The sequence below is a fragment of the Vulpes lagopus genome, chromosome 1 (assembly GCF_018345385.1).
Source record: "Vulpes lagopus strain Blue_001 chromosome 1, ASM1834538v1, whole genome shotgun sequence".
NCBI classification, from domain to species: domain Eukaryota; kingdom Metazoa; phylum Chordata; class Mammalia; order Carnivora; family Canidae; genus Vulpes; species Vulpes lagopus.
The window spans coordinates 10,367,057-10,393,710 of NC_054824.1; the positions used below are offsets into that span (position 1 = coordinate 10,367,057).

The 26,654-nt window shown below is 42.5% G+C and overlaps 1 protein-coding gene and 1 long non-coding RNA gene across 6 annotated transcripts in view; one reads left to right on the plus strand and one right to left on the minus strand.

Annotated features, from left to right (window-relative positions):
- The window catches only part of LOC121496460, a 127,793-nt gene extending 112,385 nt beyond the window's left edge, over window positions 1-15,408 (minus strand). Inside the window, exons 1-2 of the long non-coding RNA XR_005989245.1 lie at window positions 15,278-15,408; window positions 2,998-3,094 (exon numbers count right to left, since the gene is read on the minus strand). This is a non-coding gene — a long non-coding RNA (uncharacterized LOC121496460). The remainder of the gene's footprint in view (window positions 1-2,997; window positions 3,095-15,277) is intronic.
- BVES (blood vessel epicardial substance) overlaps window positions 15,351-26,654 on the plus strand; it is a 38,093-nt gene continuing 26,789 nt past the window's right edge. Inside the window, exons 1-3 of one of the 5 annotated variants that reach the window (XM_041764760.1) lie at window positions 15,351-15,480; window positions 20,557-20,793; window positions 24,533-24,657. In XM_041764760.1, coding sequence (XP_041620694.1) covers window positions 20,568-20,793; window positions 24,533-24,657 — 351 coding nt within the window. In that variant the 5' untranslated portion in view covers window positions 15,351-15,480; window positions 20,557-20,567. Of the gene's footprint in view, window positions 15,481-15,663; window positions 15,953-16,685; window positions 16,941-16,967; window positions 17,465-17,543; window positions 18,010-20,556; window positions 20,794-24,532; window positions 24,658-26,654 lie in introns of those variants that run through there. The other 4 variants (XM_041764758.1, XM_041764757.1, XM_041764759.1 and 1 more) reach the window with 4 other exon arrangements.

Consider the following 26,654-nt stretch of genomic DNA (forward strand, 5'->3'; position numbering starts at 1 on the left):
AGGTGCTGTCCTGACCACTCGTGATACATCAGGTAACAGATTCCATCCCTCACAGAACTTAGATTCTGGGGTGAGAGAGAGAGATCATGAAATAAAACAGAAAAACCTGGAGCTAGAGTGTCACAGAGAGAGAAATTAGGGAAGGTGGGTAGGAAGGAGCATTGTAATTTTAATAGGATGGTCAAAGAAGGCCTGAATGAGAAGGTAATGTTTGAACAAAGATCTGAAGGAAGCAAAGGAACAATCCATGCAGACATCTGGGGAATGAGCTATCTGGGGAAGCAGAAGAGCAAATGGGAAGGCCTTTAGGCATGAGTAGGAACAGCTAGCAGGCAGTGTGGCTACAGCAGAATGAGTGCTAGGGAAAGAAGGCAAAGAGGATTTGGGGCTGACTGGGTGGAGTGTAATAAGGCATGGTAAGGACTTTGACTTTTATTCTGAGAGTGACCAGAAGCTATTAGGGAGTTTTAAATAAAAGGGTGGTGTGATCCACCCTATTCAATAGATTTGATAGAATCACATTGGCCAGCCTAGTGAGAATAGGTTGAGGGGGGAAGGAAGATCAAGAATGGACCTATCAGGAGTAAGCATGAGATGCCTACTAGATACTGAAGTAGAATAAATAGTTGGATGAGTCTAGAGTTCAAGAGAAAGGTCTGGGCTATAGATAGATTTGAGAGTATGTCACCTATAGGTGATATTTAAAGCCATGGGGCTAGATGAGATGGCCAAGGCAGTAAGTGTAGATTTAGAAGAAAAATTGTTGGAGGAACTTCCCTTGGAGGACTCCATTGTTAAGAGGACGGGGAGATGGGGAAGAGTCAGCAAAGGAAAGAGAAGGAGCAGCTAGTGAGGTAGGAAGAAAATCAGGAGCGCCAGGTCCTAGAAGCCAGGTGACGAAAGTGTTCAGGGGGAAGTGAGCAACGAACTGTCTCAAATGTGGCTGACAGGGCAGGTGATGTGAAGTCTGAGAATTCACCATGGGATTGAGCAGCATGGAGGTCACTGGTGAACATGACAGGAACAGTTTTCATGGCGTGATTAGGAACAAACACTTGACCAAAGTAGGTTGAGGGGAAATGAAAGGCAAGACGTTGGAAAGACAAGTATAAGGAGGCTTTTCAAGGAGTTTTGATGTGAAGGGAAAATAGAAATGAACAAGAGCCTGAGCAGGGAGTGGGGGCAAGAGAGAGGATGTGTTCTTTTTCCTATTGTTTGTAAGATAAAACAAAGAATGGCATATGTGCACGTTGATGGGAATGATCCAGAAGAGAGAGGTGAATTGCTGGAGGGGTGACATTGAGCAGGGAAGTGATGATGGGATCCAGTGACTTCAAACCCGAACATGGATAATCAATCATTAGGAAGGAGCGCAGCCAGAAAGTATGTGGGAGGGCAGCTGCTGGCAAAGGAGAGCTGCCCTGGGAGCTTGTGAAAGTTCTCTGGTAATTACTTCTATTTTCTCAGTGACCTAGGAAGCAAAGTCAGCAAGAAGGCTGGGGAAGGAGCATGGGGTTTATGTCAAGTACATCATCTTTCTGTACATTAGCATCTGCTGTAAGTGGGACAGGGTGGCAAGGTCTGAATCATTAGTCTGGATGAGCTACTGAGCTCATCAGGTTCAGCCTGAACTAAAGCAATAGTTGCAGGGCTTGTCCTCCCAGCCACACGTGGCCGTCGTGGCAGCTATTACACAAGCAGACACAACGGCAGCTTCCTGCGAGGTACAACCAAAGGCCTGCAGATATTAAAGCACAAAGCACCCTAAGGAGAATCCACACCTTAGGTCAGTGCCAGCTAAATAATTTCACAGCGGTTATTTATCAGATAGCTTTCTAACCATGGCAGTCAACTGAGAACAAACCACATAGAAATGGGATGTCGCTTTTTGGGTCAGATCGTGTTGGCAGGGGGAGCAGAAGAATTTACATGCAGGTTTTCCAGAAATCTAACCATTTTGGGGATGAACAGAAAGGAGTACAAACAGAACAGGCTAAAGGGATGTTGAGAGAGGAGGTCCAGAGGTGAGCCTCACCATCTTCACACTTGTGTGTAGGCCTGGCACCAGCCATCCTCAGTAGAACAGATACACTATTATCCAAAACCTTGGTTTGCACCCAGGTGTTCTCACATGAACAACAACAAAATATCAAAAACCCTATAGTAACCTCTATGTAGTTACTCTGTATGTTTGGTTTGAAATTCTAGCAAACCACATTTTGCTATTCTCAAAATACTCTGGTCAGTGAGGCAGAAAGAAGAAACCATAGATATCAAAAAAAAAAAAAAAAAAAAAAGGACCCCTGAAGTGCAATAACACAGTGCACTTAAAATTTAATTTCTATTAAAAATTGGGCTCATTTTAATCTCAGCCTAATTGTTTCCAGCCCTAAATTCCTTTGACTCATTTAATATCACTGGTAAAAGTGCAATAAGATGAGGCACTGTTGGTTTCCTTGTGTTAAAAATGCTTCATGGCTTTGTTCACAAGGTCTATACGTGCATAAATAAGTGAAGCACCTTGTTCAGTGAGTATAAAGAATTTTAAGACCGAGAAAGTAGAGCATTGAACCAAATGCAAGGCTTTCGTAAGCCTGAGGCCCTTTGCATGCCCACGAAGCTGATCCTGGTCTAGGGTCATAGGTCCCTATGACATCAAAGTATTGGGGTGATTGTGATTCTCTGTCCTAAATTTTGTGGTCAGGAACGACCCTGAGAAGTAGCCTCAGGGAGGAAAGAAGTGGCTTAAAATGAGCCCACAACCATTCTCGTCCCAGTCACCTAGGCAAGTGCCCAGGGGCTGCAGGCCCCATTTGCACAGCCTCTATTTCAGTTGGGTATTTGGAGGCTTCCGGCTCCCCTCAAGAGCTCGTCCTTTGAACTTGACTTGACCTCTATACAAAAGTATGATTTGCCCTGGACTCTGCACTCCTAGGAACTCGTGGTGCTGAAATTAATCTACCATAAGGAATAGTATGATGCTCTCCCAGCACTTACGGGTTGAAGAATTTTCTCTCCTCTTCAACAAAGGAGCAGAAGGCAATTCGGTTGCTCTCTGCTCATCTGGATAAGCTCTGGATGTCGTTTTGTTACACTGCACGGAAGCAGAAGGACGGAATTGACTTGACAGAGCAGTGACTAAGTGAAATCCCCCAAACTTAGCTGGCAAGAGCCATAAGAAAAACACACTGAGCAGACAATGCAAATTATCATAAGAGCAATACGCTGTATACATCAGGTACTCTAGACTTCCGGTTTGGGCAAGGATATAAATATCCATGTGGCACTGGATTGCACTCACAGGGGTCCACATTGCTGTGTTACACATGGCTATAGAAGAAATTAACCTTCAGAAATGGTGTTCCCAAATTAACAGTATTTTTTAGCAAATGACAGTTTACTCAACTGTAGGCCATCAGTGGGCTCGATTCTCTCATTGTTCTTCCTTCTACTAAAATTTAATACCTACACATCAATAAAACATACAATTAAATATCAGCATCATACAGACATCTCAAAATGTAAATGTTCAGTTTGATAGAACTGTGTATTATTTCAAGTTCAAAAAAAATCCTACAATACTGAAAAGATGTTGCAAGACTGAGACGTTACTTGAGCTCTTAGTCATCTATGCGTGTTACCGTCATTTCAATGCTGGACCTGGGTATTTGCATATAACATCAGCATGGTTTCGACATGATTTGAAGTTTTATTATTATGCTAAGTTTACCTAGTTTTAAAACCTGCTCGCTATTCAAGATTGACAGGGAACTTTCTTCTCCCCTGAAGAACTGATCATTTGTGTCTTGAACTATAATTTTTTCCCCTTACTCTATCTCAATTCAAGCTTCAGGGAGCTTAACAAACGTAATTTTATTTTATGTATAGGATTCCGAAACTATTTGTTTTTACATAATTTTATAGTAGGATTTTAGCTCTACTTGATATAACATGAGATGCTTTATCTAACTTGTGATTTCCACTCTTATTAAATATGAAATTATCTCCCAAAGTATATAATTACAAAACAATCATCTTACATCAATTTAATATTCTATCGTTTACAAAGCATGCCCACATACGATTTTATTTACTTGTTTCTGGAAAGAATCCCACTTTATGGATAAAGATTAGAGAGGCTGGGATCCCTGGGTGGCGCAGTGGTTTGGCGCTTGCCTTTGGCCCAGGGCACGATCCTGGAGACCCGGGATCGAATCCCACATCAGGCTCCCGGTGCATGGAGCCTGCTTCTCCCTCTGCCTATGTCTCTGCCTCTCTCTCTCTCTCTCTCTGTGACTATCATAAAATAAAATAAAAAAAAATTAAAAAAAAGATTAGAGAGGCTGAATCGCAGTAAATAGGGACACTCAACGTAAGCCAGTTCTTCCAAATCAGTGTGCTTGCACTTTTCAGGCTACACAACCATAGTGCTGAGTGACTTAAAGGGAACTAAAATGCCCCCAATCTGAACTGAAAGAAAAGCCAAAGCCAAACTGCTAGTTACACATCTGCTGAATTCCTTGGTGATAGCATGGGGAAAGTGATCTACACTTGAACTTTTCTTCTCCAGAACCATCAGCAACTAGCTTGAGTTCCAATGTGGTTTACAAGTAAAATGTGTAATTAAATATAATGCCATTAAAATGGCTATATGTTTATACAGTGAAAGAGCAAGGCCCAGCTTCTTTGATGCAGTTTAAATAAATTCATTAAATTTTGGATCCGTCCCCTATCACTTCAGATGTTTCTATGTCTTCTTAGTGATCTCTCCACAAATTTTACTCAGAAGCCTTCCTACTCTCAGGCCACCAAGCTTTATGTATCACCTCCCCACTTATAGGTAAATTAATTTCGTGTCCACTTGTAGTGCTGTTTCTCTCTTTCTTTTCAAAGATGAAATAAAACGATATGCACAGTGAAACTTGGTAAACAGAAACATCTTCAAATGGTAGCTAGGAAGGCCAAAAAAAGATATCTTTTGGTGCAGTATAAGTGGACATTTCTGAAGAACAGGGAATTACTATGGGATAGAAATTAGTTTATCTGAGCTCAAAGTTTAGCCAATGTATGAGCACAATATCTACTTTTCTGAGAAAAGAAATTTTCTTTTCAAACTCCCCCACTAAAAAAAAAAAAAAATTCCCCCACTAGTCTATATCTGTTTGGGAACAGTGCCTGGCACATGGTAGCTGCTTTGTAAATATTTGTTGAGAGAAGGAAAGTAATTGCATCTGTTCTTGAATCCATATCTGAATTTTAACACTGACTCCCCCTCCCAATTGGAATTCAACCATGCAGTGCCACTGGCAACTTTCTCATGAAATAAAATTAAAGACTTGTAATAATACCATTTTTTTCTACATGTCATTTTTTCTGCATGATGCAGAACTACTCTATCTCTAAGTGATTTTAAAGCCACATTCTTCTTGCTGATATTGCTGAAGTGAGTTTGAGCAACACTTGCTCAGAAGGCACTGTTCATAGTTTTCAGGTTCCGAGGTCATTCTCCGGGCTGCAAATCTGCAGGCTGACTTAGCTTAGAGCTTCTCTGTGTTGCATGCAATGGATTATTGTGTCCCTGAGAGTAATTCTAGTTTAAATGATAAGCAATATAACAGTTTTTATATTTCATGTTTCTCAGAAATGTAGTTTGTAGTTTGACCTCCTCTGACCTCACCTAAAGCTAGACACTCCATGCTTTTTTTTTTTTTAAGATTTTATTTATTTATTCTTGAGAAAAAGGGGGGTGGCAGAGACACAGGCAGAGGGAGAAGCAAGCTCCATGCAGGGAGCCTGACATGGGACTCAATCCCGGGTCTCCAGGATCAATCCCTGGGCTGAAGTGGCGCTAAACCGCTGAGCCACCCGGGCTGCCCGACACTCCATACTTTTATTGTAATTATACTTTTCCTGTGCAAAAACCATTAAGTGCTCATTAAATTGTTTTTGAAAAAAAAAATGAATGAAATGTGCAAGAGATAAGAAATGATGAAACATTGGTCAGACATGTGCAAAACACACCTTTTTAAAACCTGTTATTGATCTCATCCTATTCTTACACCCTCTTCCCTGTGATGGCAGAAAATACTTGATCCTGACGCTTAGAAGTAGTTTCTTCCCATCTTAAACAGTCTTTTAACATAATACTGGCAGTCTTTCTGCTTCTGTCCTTGCTCTGGGTGTAGAAACAGGTTTATATAAAGGCCTCATGGAAGAGCAGAGAGATGTTTTGGCCTCTCTCTTTCCTCTGCATCCTCCCTGGATGGACTGCAATGTTGCTTGGCCCCTTGGCTTCTGGGGTTTGGGGCTGATGGCCCCAAGAGTGTCACTGATCCTGCTCACGCCTCTGGCATTGAGGTTCCTGCCTTCTTCCTCCACTGGACCCTGACCCCAGGCATTTCTCATCATCAGACCACTCAGTGTTTCTGAATGAATGAATGAATGAATGAATGAATGAATGAATGAATGAATACATCTCAGGCTTAAGCCATTATCTCTTCCCCTCTTTCCAAACCTATCCTTTCCAACTTGTTCCTGTTCATCATAAATCAGCTAGATGGGAAAAGGGAGGAGAGTTGTTGGGGGGCTATGAGAGGGGGGAAGAAGAGTGAGGTGTCACTATTATGGCAGACAAGTCACCATAATTCTAATAAAGTAATCTAATCTAGTAGAACATTAAGTGTCATTTTGTTGTTGTTTATTCCTTTTATTAGACAGTGTGATCATATTATAAGTTGGAATAGAAAAAAATGAAGACAATAATTCTACTATTCTAACCCAACTTCCATTAATATGTTGGTATATATTTCTTCTGTTATTTCCCCATTCATAATAACTTAAGTTGTAAAACAAATTTTAAAATATTTAGCATTTCTTCTATTGGACAATAATAGTATTTGAAACAAAGATACCCAGTTTTTCCATCAACTAATGTTTGCTGAGTTCCAAATATATGCAAATCATGTGCTAAGTAAGTACCACGGAGATATGAAAGATAAATCAAACACACTTCCTACCCTCCAGAAACTTACAACCTAAAAGGAGAAATAGACTTGTACATGAATGTGCAAAAGATAGCAAGTGATAAAAGCCATAAAAGAGATAGAGACTAACTGTTAGGAAGAATCACATTTCTGTAATTTCACTTTGAAACATGCCAATAAAATAACCATTAATAATGTAAGTACTAAATGCCAAGGCATTTTTAATGATTTCATCTTACAATGGTAATTAATAGCAACATTTTCTACTAGATTTTTTTTTTTTGCTATTCAACATAAATTTTCTAAGTACTGAAGTTTTATTTATCTATTAAAAGTCCTATGAAGTCATCTGAGAGATTTCCTGACTCCCTTTGGAATGCTTTGTTGCTTTTAGATGCTGTTTTCTGAGCTTATAATATATTCATTACACTTCTCTTCAGATAACTTGAAGTGCGTAGTTGATGTAAAAAAATATTAAGAAATCCCTAAGTTGTGGCAAGTAGTACAACTGCGCAAGAATAGTTTTGTACATGGCATTCAAACCAAATTGGGCTTCTGCCAGAAAATGTGCTTGCCCAAAGTATTTCTATTCTTCCCATACTTAGAGACTCAATGACTCTAAAATCCGAACCTTAACAATGCACGACTTTCTTCTATGGAAGTGTGTGAGGGTCTCCGTGGTTTTCAAACCAGGTATCATCATAATCTTTTTGTGTGGCTCTAAATTGTACCACATAGGTTTGATCTTGAATTAAAAAAAAAAAATTTCATCGTGTTTACCATTTTTTTATGCCAAATGGTAAGACTGCTGGCAGCAGGCTCATAAATAGTTTATCGGATTTTATATATGCATTAAGCTCAGGAGGTGTCTTATTTTCATGAATTTATTACAACAATTTAAGTAGTAGTAATAACAATAATTTGCATTCAAATAATTCTTTTCTCCTGAGAACTCTGAGTGCTTTTGCACATCAATTAATGCCGGATGGCATTGTCATTATTCCCAACTTTATTTTATTATTCCATCTTTATAATGTGTTGCTCTGGGGTTTTGTATCTAGCTGATGTCAATTACTGGGCTGGCTATTATCAGGCCTTGCATTTGTCTCCAAGACCAGCCTTTTCTTTTTTTCTTTTTTCTTTTTTTTTTTGAGAATTAATAACGTAACAGAATGATACTGCTCAGTAGAAACTCTACGAGTGAAGTTCTGCTTTTACCAGATATAGATTACAAATCACTCATTGGCTTCACTGCCAATCAAAATCTTATCAATACCATAGATGACATTACCAAGAATTGCCAAAAGCTATTTTTCTATTATTCACAACTCTTCCTTTATAACAACCAAATGCCTCATATAAAGAAGTTATTTGCACACTACAAAAAAAAAAAATAGTACCTTTGAAAGTGTTTTCCTCAGGGTTGTTGCATTTCTCTAAAAGTAGAAGTGCTTAACTGGGGATTCGTAGACAGAGTTTGAGTGTCTGTGAATTTCTAGAAACTCCCAAAAGGGAAAGAACAGAACACAAGACAGGTCATCACAGTGGTTGGAGCTAGACTTGTGAATCCGCTCTTCTGGGGGTACCTACGTGGTGAGCCTAGGATCCAGTTTTGTTTTAAGGAGCCAACCAAGGCCCCAGTTTGAGGTGTCTTTGGGAATTGATTGTAAATTCAGAGTTACTTCTCTGATTATCTTTTCACACTTTTTTAAAAACCATAATTCTGTTATGCTTAGCTCCTTATAATAAATTCATTCTGTTTGAAATAACTTCCTAAAAGATTAGGAAATCCTGGGGTGCCTGGGTGGCTCAGTCCGTTGAGTGACTGCCTTAAGCTCCAGTCACGGGGTCCTAGGGGTCCTAGGATACAGCCCCACATCAGGCTCCCTGCTCTATGGGGAGTCTGCTTCTCCCTCTCCCTCTGCCTGCCACTTGCCCTGCTTATGCGCTCTTCTCTGCGTCAGATAAGTAAAATCTTAAAAAAAAAAAAGGATTAGGAAATCCTATTACATGCTTCCCCTAGGGTCTTTGTTGTTGTCAACATTCAAAACAAATAATTCACAAATGCAACTCTTCTGTTTTAGAAGGAAAGCTATGTGAAGAATAATAGACAGAAACAATATCAAGCCTCTAGTTTTTGACATTATAATTACTGTATGCGTGTTTGTGTGCCAACCCCAAGATGGTAAATTACTGTAACTTAGCTCTGCCAAATGCCCGGTTTCTAGAATCTATACTACTGCATATTTCATGAGTTTGCTTTTGAAACCAATATCTCATTTCTGGCTACTCCAGGGAAACCCCAAACCACTGGAAATTTTAGCATGTGCCAAAGTCTTGCAATTTACCAATTTTTTTGGAAACATCAATCTTGTGTCTGCTAGAGTCCATCTATCTAAAACAGGCAAATACATAAAAAATAAAACTACCTCTTACCCATTTCATATGTTCATAGGATATTTCAACTATTTCATCAGACTAGGGAATTTTGATGACCGAAATTCTAATAATTTTTGTTGATTATGTACCATGTGGAACACTGTAAGGGGGGATAGAAAAAATGTACAATTAAGCTACCAAAAACTTGATGCCAGACATTTTTTTAAAACATGGACTTTAAAGGTCGAGATAATCCTGTCAACTATGAATTATTATCCTGGTTTTTATTGACAAGGAATTGAGACTCAGAAAAGTTTAATAAATGATTTGAACTTGCTCAGCTTATTAAATATAAAACCATGGTTCAAATCCAGCTGCTAATTCCAACCCCTCCCTCTGCTCTTTTGACTGCCCTCATAATTCACTGGGTCACTTTTCATTTAAAAGTTTTACCCTTTAAGTAAAGGCTCATCTTTTAATGAATGACAGCTAATCCAACTTTTTTATGGAGTTTCTTCATGAATTTAGAAAAATTTAGGTACATACTGTTTTAACTTTTTTTTTTTAGACTGTGTGCTTTGGGATGCATCAATAATATGGGAAATCACATCCCTTTGCTTTGACATGTTTCTCGGTTTTTTATTTAGCCAAGATATAAACACCTGTTCAGTCATTATCTATTTAGTTATTTTAAACAAATTAACTGAGTTAGTTCTAAAAAGCAAAACATATATCCATTAAAATGGCTAAAATAAAAAGTTGAAATACCAAATGCTATCAAGAATGTGAAATGGCAGGAACCCTCACTCATTGTTTGTGGGAATGGAACATGGTACAGCCACTTTGGAAGGCAGTTTGGCAGTTTCTTACCAAGCTAACATAGCCTTACCACGCAATCTAATAATTGCAGTCCTTGGTATTTACCCAAATGAGTTGGAAACCTGTCCACTCAAAAACCCGCACACAAATGTTTATAGCAGATTTATTCATAAATGCCACACACTGGAAGAAACCAAGATATTCACAAAATGGTGAAAGGATAAATGAACTGCGGTACATCCATCCTATGGAATATTTCAGTGACTTTAAAAATAAGCTATTAAGATTCAGAAAAAAAAAACAAAAACAAGGAGGAAACTTAAATGCATATAACTTAGTAAAAGAAGCCAGTCTGAAAAGTCAATATCCTGTATGATGCCAACTATATGACATTTTGGAAAAGGCAAAACTATGGAGACAGTAAAAAATATCAATGGTTGCCCAGGGTTAGGGAGGGAAGAGAGGGATGACAAGATGGAGCACAGGGGATTTTTAGGGCAGTGAAACTGTTTGGTTTGAGGTTGTAATGGTGGGTACATGACATTGCTAAAGGAAAACTTCCTCTCCTCTCAACACCAGATACCAAATGCTGGCGGGGGGGGGGGGGGGTGCGGTTTCCACACTAACCAGTTCTCCAACCCTCAAGACACCGAATGGGTATCCAACAACTCACTTCTGACGCTAACTACCCAGAGTTAGTGCAGATCCCACAGGTTGGGTCTCAGCTCCCCAAGAGTACCTCTTTACTTTAGATGCCAATCACAAGTAGTGGGCCCCCAGGGTCACACCTCGGTCTGACTTAGCTCTAAATTGGGGTTCCTTTGACCTTGTCCTCAGGTTCAATAATTTGCTATAATGACTCACAGAATACAGGGAACCCCATGTACTGGTATGTTATAAAGGATATAATGAAGGATACAAGTGAACAGCCAGATAGGGAGGTACACAGGGTAAGGTCTAGAAGGTTCCTGAGTACAGAAGCTTCTATCCCTGTGAAGCTGGGATGTGCCACCTTCCCAGTATGTGGATGTGCCCACCAACCTGGAAGCTCTCTGAACCCCTTAGTTCAGGGATTTTTATAGAGACTTCATCACGCAGGCAAGATCAATTATTCATTCAGTCTCTAGCCTCATTTCCCTCCCCAGTAGATGAAGGGGGGGCTGGATGCTCTAAGTTTCTAATCATGGCTTGGATCTTTCTGGTGACCAGACCCCACCCAGAAACTATCCAGGAGTCCACTCAGAGTTATCTCATTAGAACAAAAAAATGTTCCTTCATCCAGGAAATTCCAAGGGATCTAGGAGCTCTGTGTAAGATACTCCTTTCATGCCCATCACTCAGGAAGTCACAGAGGTTTTAGGAGTTCCATGTCAGGAATTGAGGGTCAAACTCTAAATATTAGGAAAAAAGATGCCCCTAGTACCCCTATCACTCAGGAAATTATAAAGGTTTTAAAAGCTGTGTGTCAGGAACTAGGAAAAAACATCAAAAATATATTTCTGACTGTATCACAGGTAGATACACAACATTATACCGTTTGGCAAAACTCATAGGAATATAAAATACAATGATGAACCCTAATGTAAGTTTGTTAATAATGATGTATCAACACTGGTTCTCCATTGTGACAAATGTATCACACTAATGCAAGATCTTAATAACAGGAGAAACCATGAACAAGGGAGAAAGGGGTTTATAGACACTTTCTATACCATCTGCTCAATCATCCGTAAGCCTAAAACTGCTCTAACAAAACAAAGTCTATTAATTTTTAGTGTTTTTTAATTAATTTTTTATTTTTTTATTTTTTTTTAATTTAAAAAAGATTTTACCTATTTATTTGAGAAAGAGCACACGTGTAGGGAGAGAAGCAGAGGGTGAGGGAGAAGGATGGGGAATCTTCAAGCAGACTCTATGCTCAGTGCAGAGCCCAACATTGGGCTGAATCTCACCACCCTGAGACCATGACCTGAGCCAAAACCAAGGGTTGGACGCTTAACCGACTGAGTTACCCAGTTACCCCTTATATTAGTATTTTTTAAAAGATTTTATTTATTTATTCATGAGAGACAGAGAGAGAGAGAGGCAGAGGCACAAGCAGAGGGAGAAGCAGGCTCCATGCAGGGAGCCCAACGTGGGACTCGATCCCGGGACTCCAGGATCACACCCTGGGCCGAAGGCAGACGCCAAATGGCTGAGCCACCCAGGGATCCCCTATATTAGTATTTTTTTTTTAAAGAAAATGAATTTAAAAAGTCAATGAGGTTAGTTGACAAACTGGTCAATGAAAAAGTTAATGAAGCATTTAATGAGAGGAACTTGGTGTAAAAAAAAAATCTAATTAAATCATTGTTTAATGATCCATGTTTGATCAGAACTATCTGCTTGGAGACCATACCAGAAGCAGCCGGGGTCTCCCTGTAATAAAAAAGTTTACACTGATGTCAACCATGGGCAGATAGACACACAGAAGATCACGCTACATACTTTTAAAACCAGCGACTCCCTCAGGTCTTGTTTTATTTTCACAATACTTATTCTCTCTGAACTTTGAAATCTCATCGAGGCTTTCTCCAAATAGAAAAAGCAGGCTGGGAGGCCCACAGAGAAATAAAGGTAGAAAGAATTATGTCAACTTAAGCTACATTCGCCATGAGTTTTTGCAGAGGAGACAGGCTGCCCTATATTTTGTTATTTATGCCTTGTATGCTTTGCATTCTTTATCTCTGTGCAAGTCACTTCCTTGCATCATATCGGCTTCCAAATAGCGCTCAGGAGCTTTCAATCAGACCTCTCCACAGCAAGCAGGAGGCGACCAGGGAACCTAAGCCATTCCCAAAACCAGGTTTTGTGTCTAGAATTCTCATTTTAAATTTTACAGAGCTATTATTCATATGCCAGTGATAAGAAACTTAAATACAAAGTTGTGTTTTAATCCTTCGTTGCACTATAGTGAGGGTTTTGGGTTTAGTTCAGTCTCCACTTAAGGTGGAACACAGACTCTGAGAAAACAGAGACTCTCTCTCTCTCTCTCTCTCTATCAAATGCCAGTTCTCAAGTCTTAGGAGTTTGGATCCCACTACTCAATCTTTTATGTGACCTGTAAGCCTTCCAGGCATCTTATTCTGCTAGGGAAGGCATGAAAGTGTCCTATCGCAGCCGACTGCGTCATCGTACCTCTGGAATCTGGCCTTCCCATCTGCAAAACTCAGAACCCGGGCTCTACTATCTTAATAAATATGTTTTTCAATTATCATAAAAGTAACATAATCACTGTAGAAAATTTAGCAGAAGAAGAAGCAGGAGGAAGAGTAGGAGGAGTTGGAAGAAGAAGGGGAGAGGAAGGAAGGAAGGCAGGGAAGAAAGGAGAGAAAAAAAAAGAAAAATCACTTGCAACCCCACCACTCTGCAGTAAGGAAGGTGCACGCATTTTAGAGCATATCATCCTGGATGATTTTTAATATTCTACACACTCTTGTAACTTGCCTTTTTCTAGTTAACTTCTTCCCACGGGAAGCAGTGTAGCTAGAAATAGAAGGTGGCAGAAACTTGTAGCTAGTGGACAAAGGCGCAAGCTCTGGAACTAGGCTGCCTGTGTTCACAGCCTGGCCCAACTCCTCATTGGCTGTGGGACCAGAATATTCCACCTCAGTTTCCCCTCTATAAAATGGTGATAATAGTAGTACCTATTTCTTCACAAGTTCCACGATGAGGATTCAATGGCTTAATATATCTAAACCACTAACAGCAGTGCCTAGCACAAAACTATACTCTATATCAAGGGACAGTAGTAAGCTTTTTCAGGAAAGAACCAAAAAGTAACTATTTGAGGCTTTGCTGGGTCATATGGAACTCCCGTTGGAACTCCTCAATGCTACCTTTGTCACAAAAGCAGCCATAAGTGAATGAGCATGGCTGGGGTCCAATTAAACTCTATAGACACTGAATCTGAATTTCATATAATTTTCACACATCATAACGTATTATTCTTCTTTTGATTTTTTTCGACCGATAAACATGAAAGTCATTTTAGCTCCTGGACTGCACAAAAATGGACTGTGAGCTGGGCCTTCAGATCATAGTTTACCAACATCTGTTCTATATAATTAGTTAACATTATTATATCTCTACTATTCCTACAAAAAAAAAAAAAACTTTTTTAAAATAGATTCCATGCCCAATGCAGGGCTCTCACTCTTGATCACATAATCAAGAATCGCAGGCTCTACTAACTGAGCCAGCTAGGCGCCTCTCTACAATTTTTTTCTCTTTTGGCTGCTTAGAACAAGATTGTTTGGATGTTCTATAATTTACTTAGTCCCCCATGGCTAGAATTTAGGTTCTCTCCGGTGTTCATCATAAGCCATTCTCCAATGCATATCCATGCAGAACTTTGTGCACTTTTATTATTGTATCTACATCTCAAAATGTATTTAGTGACAGCTAAAAACACTAGAAGGAAACAGGCTCTCAAGAAGCAGCCTTGCAAATTAATCATGTACAGTTCTAACAAGTTTCAAACATGTCAGAGAAGAAGCTTTATCAGTATAGTGTATATTCGTATCCGTAGAACTTACTATGTACCACATACCATCCTAAGCCTTTTACCTACATGAAACCATTTCGGCCGCAAATCACTGCTTTGAGGTGCAGGTGCAATCATCATCATCATCACCATCCCCTCTTTTCTACAAAAGAGGAAACCAGGAAACCGAAGCACAGAAAGGCTAAGTAGCTTTCCAAGGGCACAGGGCCGCTGGGCGCGGGGGCCGGTTTCGAACCCAGCCTGCCCAGCCCTAGGCCCAGGCTCCCAGAACTCCTTGCCCTGCCTGTGCCCCGAGAGGTTTGGCTGAGTGTGCACCTCCAGGCGCACATGAGCACCTCCAGGCACTTACCTTACCATGTACCTGTTGTCTTTGTCAGGCTGAGGTCACGTCTGCACGCGCACCACCTCGTCTCTAATATTCGGCACAAATTCTATAGCACAGTGGGACGTTCCGGGTGGAAGCTCAATGTCCATCTCACCTTCTTCCACTTTTGTCCTCCACCCCCCCCCCCCCAGCCAACTCTGCATTCTCCTGCCCTGCATTTCTTACCCCGAACAGGTGTCCTCTACGAGCAGCGAAGGTTGATCAGCGCGCGCTTTCGTCTCGTTTTCCCACCTCGGGGCCCACGTCTCCCGAATTCACTCGGCAAATTCGGCTGCAGCTTCGCTTCGGGTGGAGGAGCTCGCACCGCCGCGGGAATGCACCTGCCGGCTAAGGAGCCTCCTGGGAGGGCAAACGGGCTCGCGGCTGAGGTGGGTCCGCGCGGAACCCCCCCCCCGGCCGGCCCCCGCACGCCCGCACCCCTGCCCCCCGGCCGCACCCCCCGCACCCCTGCCCCCGCACCCCCGCACTCCCGCCGCCCCCCCGCCCCCCGGCCACACCCCCGCCCCTCCCCCCCGGCCCCCGGCCGCCCCCCCGCCCCTCCCCCCCGCCCTTCCCGCGGGGGCCGAGGCGCCAGCGACTGTCCCAGAAAGGAGTGAGGCGAGCGGGTCGTTCGACTTGGGGGGGTGGGGGTGGGGGTGGGGGTCGGGGTGGGGGTGGGTTCTGGGCGCCGCGTCCACCGACTGCCCTCCCCGCCGGGGTCCTGCAGCTGGAGGTCCCCCAGGAGATGAGCCGCCGACGCCGCAGTCCTAGATGCCGCCCCCCCCCCAAGGATGCCCAAACCCGGACAGACTCGACCGTAGAGGGGAACCGGGGGAAGAAACGCGCGGGTGTTTCGAACTGGTGACTGCGGGGCAGACGCGGCGGGGAGCGGGGCGGGGGGAGAGGGGGGCGGGGCGGGGGGTACGGGAGGGGTGAGGTCCGAGGCCCCCGGGCTCCGTCTGCCCCGGGGGGAGGACGGGGGAGCGGGGGGGGGGGGTCGGGGGGTGGGGGGGTGGGAGCAGGGAGCGGCCCAAGGCCCCGGGGCTCCGTCCGCCGGGGGGGGGGGTCGGGGGGGGTCGGGGGCTGGGTGGGGGGAGCAGGGAGCCGCCCAAGGCCCCGGGGCTCCGTCCGCCGGGGGGGGGGGGGTCGGAGGGGTCGGGGGGGGGGTGGGGGGAGCAGGGAGCGGCCCAAGGCCCCGGGGCTCCGTCCGCCGGGGGGGGGGTCGGGGGGGTCGGGGGGGTGGGGGGAGCAGGGAGCGGCCCAAGGCCCCGGGGCTCCGTCCGCCGGGGGGGGGGGTCGGGGGGGTCGGGGGGGGTGGGGGGAGCAGGGAGCGGCCCAAGGCCCCGGGGCTCCGTCCGCCGGGGGGGGGGGGGGTCGGGGGCTGGGTGGGGGGAGCAGGGAGCGGCCCAAGGCCCGGGGGCTCCGTCCGCCGGGGGGGGGGGTCGGGGGGGGTCGGGGGCTGGGTGGGGGGAGCAGGGAGCGGCCCAAGGCCCCGGGGCTCCGTCCGCCGGGGGGGGTCGGAGGGGTCGGGGGGGTGGGGGGAGCAGGGAGCGGCCCAAGGCCCCGGGGCTCCGTCCGCCGGGGGGGGGGGGGGGCGGGGGCGGGGTGGGGGGAGCAGGGAGCGGCCCAAGGCCCGGGGGCTCCGTCCGCCGGGGGGCGCCGGGGCGCGGGCGCCTGCGCGCTGGGGCCCGATGCCGGGCAGCCCGGGTCGCGATGCCTATTTTAGTCAAAGCCGCTGCCCGCGCGGGGACCCGGCACCCGCCAGGGAGGCTCGGGAGCCGCGATCGGCCGGGGCTGTGCCGGGGGCGCCCGTCGAGCCGCCGCGCAGCCCGGAGCCGGGCACCAGCCGGTAAGGAGCGGGCGGCGCGGGTGCGGGCGGGCGCAGCCTCGGGGCCCCCCGGGCTAAATCGGGAAGCGAAAGTTGGGGGGCGGCTCCCGCGGCGACTTGGAGCCCCGGGCGGCTGCGGGTCCCCCGCGCCCGGCCGCCGGGAGCCCTGCCCTGCCCTGCCCTGCCCTGCCCTCCGCCCCCCGCGGCCCGAGGAGGCGCGCGGCTCCCCCCGCCTGGGGTCGCGGCCGGGGCCTCGGGGTCGGCAGTGCGCGCGGGGCCGGGGGCTGGCGGCGCTTCCCTCGGCTGCACCCCCGGGCCCGGTCTCCGCGGAGGGGCGCGCCCCGGGGCCCGGGCAGCTGCGCACACTGACCCCCCCCCCGCCCCCGGGGCCGAGGCGAGCGGGTCCCCTGGGAGGCCCCGCCCGCACCCGGGTTCCCAGGCCTGGGCAAGCTGTTGGCCAGACGCGTCCCAGAAGCGGCTTGCTTTGAAGCAGGAATAGGAACCCAGCTGGCTCACTACTGTGCATGCGTCTCTATCTTAGGGCCGTGAGTTCAAGCCTCATATTGGGCATAAAACTTACCTGGGAGGGGAAAAAAAAAAAAGACCTAATGGGTTGAAGCAGGAATAAGTGCGGCGGAAAGACTCTTGGCGACTCCGCAGATGGGCATAGGCTCAGCTGGATTTCCAGGATGAATGAAGTCAGCTAGCAGGACCTTTCCTCATTGCCGCCTTTTCTTTTTTCTTTTTCTTTTTTTCTTTTTCTTTTTTTTTTCTTTTTTTGTAGTTTGATGAAGGGTTAACGTTAGTTTCACCTTGGAGCTCTTTAATCCTTCAGACACCTATTTGGAAAACCCAGAGATGAAGCAGGACTTCAGAGCACGTGATTAAAGAAATTAGACTCTGGAGAACTAATAGGAGAAAGTAGATTTCTCTGGATTCCGTCAAAATGAACCCGAACGCGTGCCAGTTTTTCAGTTCAGCCTTCCTCCCCGGACTAGAAGGATAGTTCAGTGTAAACGACTTTAAGTCTATGAAAAGTGATCAAAGGAAGCTGAAATTAGTAAGATCCGGTCGATATTATTGATAATAGGTAACTGGCATTTCAAAATTGACGTAGAGGTACATGCACATAGATAAATAATAGGTATACGAATAAATAATAAATTATATGATAAATGTAGTATACAATGCTATTCCACAAGCTATAATAGATATAGAAAGTAAAGTAGGCATGTATTTAAAGACCCAAGTCTTTAATAAGGTGTGCTGCATCAAAATATATTGTAGGCTAATCCCACCTTTTAAAAATTCCTATTGCTACGTCTCCAGATCTTGCATCAGGAAGTGATGGTTTTCTTATCATTTCTCTTGGAGCAGAAGTTGGTACCTTTAGTGCCACTTGAAGAACTTTTTAAAGCCCAAACTTGAGCTAGAGTAAATTAGTTGGTGATATGGGTGTAATTGAGTGGGTATGAAGGGGAATATGTATTAATTACCTTATTATGTAAATATGTATTAGAGCCTCAGGCTATTCGAACTTGAAGGGTTTCAGAGACCATCTAGTCCAGCCACCTCTATTCCCAGGAAGAAGCAGACCCAAGGAGCACAAGTGACCTCCCTTGACTTATGTGACTCCCCAGGGCTTTCGGTATAGAACCTGACTTTCTTAGTCCCGGGAACGGTGGGCTCTTTGCTGTCTTTACTAAGGTTTGGGGAGACTGAAAGTGATTTCTAAAAATGTTTGTCATATTTGTGTTCCTTCCATACGGCTTTCACCCCTGGCATTCTCTACAGAGTCTAGGCCGTGAGTATACATAGATGAGTGTGACATTGCCTCTGCCTCACAGAGAACACAGGATAGTTAAAAAAAGGAAATAGGACAATAGAAGTGGAAGCACATTCTAAAGTGCCATAGAAATATAGTTATTATCGGTTTAGGCAATGCTAATGCCTAAGCTGACGTTGACACTAGTTTATGAGTGATAGAGGGTCTTGAATATCATTCTCCCTCCTGCGGAAGTTATGGGATTAATTCTCATCCGGTCCTTGAAAGCAACCTTTGTATAAATAGAATTATTCAAATAGTGATACCTCTCACCCCAATAGGCTTATATTTTTTATTGATTCAAGCATTTGGAAAGTAGTTGAATTTATGTAGCTTCTTTCCTTTTTGCATAAAATCAGTATGTAAGTCAACTATTTGTCTTATATTTATGAACTATATCAAAATTATATAAAGAGATCTTTAACTGACTTGATCACTTCATTCATAGTTTGTAATGTATGGACTTTTTAAAAAATAATCTTTAGAGACATAGAATTCTTTTAGATTTGCCTAATAACAACCTTTCAAAATTCCCAATCTGTACTAATTATTCTACCTAAAACCTTTACTTTGATATGATGGAAAAAAAAATGAACGGAAGAGTACGGTCAATTGTGTGACCTTATTTTGGAAAGACTTATTATTAGGTTAAATTTGAAGATATTTTTGGTCCCTATTTGGAGTTCCTTTTCTGAAACAGAATAATTCATACAATCTGTAAACCTACATGGTTTTTGTCAGGGACCAATTTGTGTCATTAATAATAGAGTTTTTTTTTTAAGTCCCAGAGATGATGGTTAGGTAATTTAGTTAGGAAATGGTGCCACTTTGTGTTAAGGTTTAGGTAAGCATGTGCAAAATGCTTTGAAATGTATTTGCTACAGATTTTAATATTAAATAGTTGAATGTATACTCATTACCTCTCCTACATATATGCAAACCACAAGTTTACTACTTTTTAATTCATAACATGCTACCTGTAGAATTTTTATGGCAAAGAAAGTAGATTTAAGTTGGACAACGAAACAAAGAGTAAATTTTATATCTCTCTGCATATCTAAATGATAATGTATTTATTACAAGCATATATGATAATATGGAATGTATATATGTATGATACAGTGATTTAATGACAGTATGTAAATAGAGCCTTCTAAATATCCTAAGCCTTCAAATAGTAAATATGAGAGGGTTAAATTTTTTTAAAGTACTTAAAAAAATCAGTTTTTCCAGTTATTTTTTCTGTGTTTGGACTCAGTGTCATAGTAGGAATGTGATGGTGGTTGATGAACGTTGGTGATTTTCTTTTAGACTGGTTAATTCCTTATTCCTCTCTTCCCCACCAAGCATGTTTATATACAGATATACACATATCAGTGAATAATTGTGCACTCTGCTAAATATTTTACATATTTCATTAGAAAGTCAAATGAGGTATTACTATCATCGTTTAACAGATAAAGTAATAGATACTCAATATGTGGCTGGTAGGGTTCACAGCTGGGTCTAATTCATAAGCACCAGAAAAACCTACCAATGTTTAGCTCACAGAAATATTATTTTTAAGATTTTATTTATTTATTCATGAGGGACAGAGAGAGAGAGAGAGAGAGAGAGAGGCAGGCTCCATGCAGGGAGCCTAACATGGGACTCGATCCTGGGTCTCTAGGATCACACCCTGGGCCGAAGGCAGTCGTTGAACCCCTGAGCCACCCCAGCTGCCCCAGAAATAATTTTGATGTAATACCTATAGGGGTAGTAATATACAGCTACCATTTTTATGATTATCCTTTTGTTTCTTTGTTTTTACAGGGATTTTCAAGATGAATTATACCGAGTCCAGCCCTTTGACAGAATCAACTGCAATAGGTTTTACACCTAAGCTAGAAAGTATCATACCTGTGCCTTCCAATGAGACCACATGTGAAAACTGGAGAGAGATACATCACCTAGTTTTTCATGTAGCAAATATTTTTTTCACAATTGGGTTGGTTATTCCAACTACACTTCACCTTCATATGATACTTCTTAGAGGAATGTTAACCATAGGTAAGATACCTAATTGAAACTTATGTAATTTCCCTATAACTGGCATCAGATGGACTTTGTGTTGGGGGCTTCCGGGTATTCCTTGTCAAGTCTATAGCGTACCTAAAATATAGGTCTTTGTCAGCAAACTAGTAGTACATATATCAGGTGACTTGCCACGCAGGTCTTTACATGCTGTCTTTCCCTTATTTGTTTTACATAAGACCATGTGTGTTTTCTATGTTGTTTAGACTTTCCAGATATCAAAAAATCCATCTGTATGTAGGAGTGTGGGCTTTGGAGCAGACTGTGTAATTCAAATACTGGTTCCACCCCTTGCTAACTGTGTAACTGGGGCAAGTGATGGAACATTTCTACTCCGTTTTCCCATGTCAAATAAGGGTAAAAATAATGCCGTCTCCTAGGGCTGTTGTAAGAATTAAATGAGTGTGTGTGTACGTGTGTGTCTGTGTGTGTGCGAGCACCCATGTATGTGTGATATTTGACTTATAATAGTGCCTGGCATATAGTAAGTACTAACCAGTCTTAACCACTGTGATTTGAATAGGCATTTCTTATGGTCTGTAAGTTGGAAACAAAAGCAATTTCCCAGACACAGTGGTTCGAGTAAAACTTTTTTTGAGGGCTCCAGTAATCCTGATGAGGTGGATTAAATTTATTCACATCAGAATGCCGACACAATTGAATCTATTATTTTAGCCAGTGATTCTTGACAAATTACTCTCTATGTGATTGTTTCCTTGGTGATTTATCTATTCAGATGCATTTTGGGGCACCTATAATTTGTCAGGCAAAGACTGAAGAAGGCAATGTCCATCTTTGAAAAAGATACTTTTGGGGGGGTAGTGCTGGAGAGAAACAGATGCACAGTCATGTGTGAGGAGTTGGACGCTGTGACGCAGGCGTGCACCCAGTGCCAGGGAGAAATGGAGAGGGTGATAGGCTCAGCAGGAAGGCGGAACGAGGTCACACTGAGGAGATGACATTGGAGCTGGCTTGTGGAAGATGAACAGGATTCCTCTGAGTGTGAGTGTGTATGGGATCCAGGTAAAAGGCACAGAAGAGAGGGAAATTCAGCATATTGAGGGAGAATGAAGAGTAGCTCATTATGCCTGGAATGCGTGAAGAATTACAAGGAAAGTCTGGACGTGAGAGACCCACTTCCAGTTATGGAATAAGTTGTGGGAATAAGAGGTACAGTGTCAGTGATACCATCATAGCGATGTATGGTGACAGATGGGAGCTACACTTGTGGTAAGCATAGCATAAGGTATAAATTTGTCGAATCACTATGTTGTACACCTGAAACTAATGTAACACTGCGTGTCATCTCTACTCCAAATAAATGAAGAAGTAGATAGATAGGTAAATAGCTAGAGAAGTAGATGGATCAAACAAGAAGAGCCTGGAAGGGAAGCTAGAAGGTAGCTTGTGCGACTCCTGTGGCTGTGTCCTCTCTGAGTAAGGTAGCGATTGCAGCAGGCACTAGAGTTTTTAGTGAAAAACAAAAAACCACACCCTATAAAAAGGCAAATGCTAATTAAATGCTTTAAAAGATTTTACTTATTTATGTGAGAGAGAGAGAAAGAGCACACGAGTGTGGGCAGAGGCAAGGGAGGGACAGAAGGAAAGGAAGAGGGAGAAGCAGACTCCCCACTGAACAGGGAGCCCAAGGCAGGACTTGATCCCAGGACCCTAAGATCATGACCTGAGCTGAAGGCAGACGCTTAACCGAGTCACCCAGGCACCTGGCTAATTATAATTTTTAAAACATGATTTTAGAGGTAGGATGGACCAAGGAGATATCTAATCCAACCAAGATGAAACCTGGAGGAGTTGAATGATTAATCCAAAATTAAGATGGAGAGAATGTGGCCAAACCAGGACTATAATTCAGGTCCTCATGTTCCCAGTCTGTCAAAGCATTATGTTTTCCTGTCTTCTTTAAGTGATGATATTTTAAAATTTAACAAGACTTGTTATGAAATATTATTTAAAAACTTACAAAGTTCTACATTTTGGTCTACTCAGATGCCGCAAATCATTCTGATGAAATAAAAATTGCAAATGGATAGCTTTTTAATGTGGGAGGTTAGCTTTTCTGTGCATGTTGTTGATATATTTGTGTCATATTGAATATATTTTATTTTATTACTTTTTAATATTTATTTATTCATGAGAGACAGAGAGAGGCAGAGACACAGGCAGAGGGAGAAGCAGGCTCCATGCAGGGAGCCCGATGTGGGACTTAATCTCTGGACTCCAGGATCACACCGTGGGCCAAAGGCAGGCACTAAACCGCTGAGCCACCCAGGGATCCCCTGAACATTTTATTTTAAATTAAAAATATATATTGACTCTCCCACCATAAATGGGTCAAAAGAAACTGGGATATTTTTCCTAAAGTAAGAGAATTGATAAGAAAAAGCAGGAAGATTTCCATGGGTGAATGGAAAATTGTCAGATGAAAAATTCAAAGTTTAGGCACCTGGGTGGCTCAATGGTTGAGCATCTGCCTTTCGCTCAGGTCGTGATCCTGGGATCCAGTCCCGTATCTGACTCCCTGCAGAGAGACTTCTTCTCCCTCTGCCTATTTCTCTGCCTCTCTCTCGGTGTTTCTCATGAATAAATAAATAAAATCTTAAAAAGAAAAAAGAAAGAAAGAAAAAATCAGATAGCTAAAAAATTTTGGGAAAATATTCAGGTTCACCAATAATGGAAATGCAAAATAAAATGAAACATAATTCCTCAGTGTCAAATTAAGAGTTTTCAAATTTTGTATTATTAACAACCTGATAGTGGCATTCCTCACTAGTAGGATTGCAAATATTTATATACCTTTGGGAAACAGTTTAGTCTCATGAAAAACTGAAAAGTTCATTTCCTTGACTTACTGTTAGGTAACTCACCCTAAGGAACTAGTAAAAAAAAAAAAACATTAATTCTTAATATATAAAGATGTTTTGATGATGTATCAAAAATTATACCCCAAAAATCTCATCTGTTTACCTGTTGGAAAATGGTTAGATAAATGAGAGTTTAATCAGTTACAGTCATTAAAAACTATGTATATGAAGAGTTTTGACAAAACAGAAATTACCACAATAAGTAAAATAAGTAAAAGAGTGGATTTTAAATTTTTATATACTGTAGGTTTGCCATCAGGGAAAAATACATCAAGATTGTAAGGAAATAAAATTTGCAAATGGAGAACTTATTAAATATCAACAGTGGTTTTCTTTATGTAGTAAAATTATGGGGTTTTTCCCCCCTTAAAAATATTTTCTATATAAATTTTCTGCAACAAAGCACATTTTTCTTTTGTGGTAGTAAGACAAAAAACAAAATGGAACTTAATGTGATGTTTGGCTTAGGTATTTATTTTTTTAAACAGAGCAGGGACATGGGCATGCATAAGCGGGGGGGGGGGGGGCAAAAGGAGAGAGAGAGAGAGAGAGAGAATCCCAAACAAGTTCCATGCCCAGTGTGGAACCAAGGGGTCCAGGGTGGGGTGGGGGTGGGGCTGGGAGAGTTCTGTATCTCAGAACCCTGAAATCATGACCTGAGCCAAAATCAAGAGTCCATCCCTTAACCAACTGAGCCACCCAGGTACCCCTGGCTTAAGTATTTCTAAAATGTGCTCGTTTGTTTGTTTATAGAGAAGATAACAAATTTATTTATTTAGCTACATGCTGACACTATTCTAGACCTCTAACATGTTGACTTTGTTATTCAACAGGCTGTACCCTTTATATTGTCTGGGCCACTCTCTACCGATGTGCCTTGGATATCATGATCTGGAACTCTGTGTTCCTGGGTGTCAACATTTTGCATCTGTCATATCTTTTGTACAAGAAAAGACCGGTAATTACTAAAATTAATTAATAAGGAAGATATTTTAGAGCCAAAAAGGTTTTGAAGTGCTTTGTTCAGACTTGAGAATGAACATGTAACATCTTTAGTCCCTTTAATGTCATTTCTCTGATTTTGTTTACATATGTCTGAAAGTGAAATATGTGAATACTATGAACTTTGCTCTACAGATTATCCTTTTTTAAAGATTTATTTATTTGAGAGAGAGAGAGACAGAAAGAGTGCAGGTGGGAGGGACAGAAGGAGAGGGAGAGAGTCTCATGCAGACTCCACACTCAGCATAGAGCCCACGTGAGGTTCCATCTCATGACCCTGAGATCACGACCAGAGCTGAAGCCAAGAGTCAGGTGCTCAACCAACCATGCCATCCAGACACCCCTACAAATGAGTTTTTTAAAGATTTTAAATCATTCAGGCAATTTAGATATAAGGACATTTTCATCATACAACTTCAGTATTTCTTTTGTCTATTGATATTCAGATGTCACTTGGAAATATCTTTGCCCAGTTGTAAAATTAATTATTCACAGGCAACTTCCTTGAACATACTAATGATTTACAAATAGTTTGTGCTATTTTGTAAATGTAATGACTTTTTTTTTTCATTATGCCCAAAATATTCATTTAAGAAAATCATCGTTTTGGGAGGGTGTTACCAAAACACTAATATTTAACTTTTTTTTCAACTTATCTTGAAAAACTTATCTTGTTGTGTTTCTTTGGTCATTCTAAGAACAAAAAGATGTAACTAGGATAATAAAGTAGTGTGGCTCCTGGAAATCACTCTGTACATCGTTTATTAACTATTCAAAGGGCACACAATTATTCAGTGAGGTAGAAGATACAGCACTTGTCCTCCTATTATGTTCAAAGCCAGACATGTGCACAGAAAACTATTAGAAAACAAGACATTTCACAGGAAATGACTATTTGAATGACATAGTTGATACATGTAATAGGCATTCTACTAGATCGTAACCTCCTCAAACATCGCAACCCAGGCTGTTTTGCTTTACTATGTTAGTTTTCTCTAGGTTATCCTGTGTAATAAACATCCTGAAAATCTCAGTGACAAGTTCTGTTTCTCATTCACCTTATATGTGGACTCTAGTAACGTACGTCAGCTGTGATTCTGGCCTGTGTCATTTCCAGGTCTCTGCTGCAGCAGCAGGTTCTGTTTAGACATGCATTCTCATGGCAGAGAAAAAAGTACAAGAGAGCCAAAGAGAAAGACCCAGTGTCTCTTAAAACTTCCGTGCACGAGGAGCATGCATCACCTTTGCTCCTATTCCACATTACATGGCCAAGTTGTGATAGCATAGGAATAGGCTGGGCTAAGGGGATGGAGAATCCTTTTACAGGGTGTGGGAACAGCAAATAGGTGGGAACCGTCGTCTACTACCTTACTTTTATATTCTGTGCTCCTGACAACCGTGATTGTCGCATAGCAAGTGCTCAAAAAAACATTTGATGCGTGGATGCTTTCACAAGAAGAATTAAGAAGGCTTCGTTAAGGAATCGGGACTTGAGCTAAGACTTGCAGGATGAGCAGATTATGAATATGAGTCAATAGTTCAGATGCTCGTTACTATGCCACATCGGCTGGTGTGCATTCTGAAAGTGGGACATATTTGTGAATAAACTATTTTAAACACTCATTACTAGAACTCTAAAGTGGAGGAGGTAGGTGGTGGTAATAGTGAGGATTATAATTGCTGAATATCAGAACTTGCTGACACCCCAAGCTCTGAACATAAGGTTCAGAAGTTGCTGATGCCATGGTAGTAGCATCGAGTAAAACACTCACACAGTATCTGTGCTTTCGTTTCCTCTCATATTATGAACCTACTTTTTTGAAAGATATAAATGCTGGTTCTCCGTTAAAGTGAAACATGGCAAGAGCAGCACAAAGGTGTAGTGACATTTGAGTGGCTATCATCATCTGGATCTATAAGCTTTATAGTGTGGCTGTGACAGATTTCATTGGG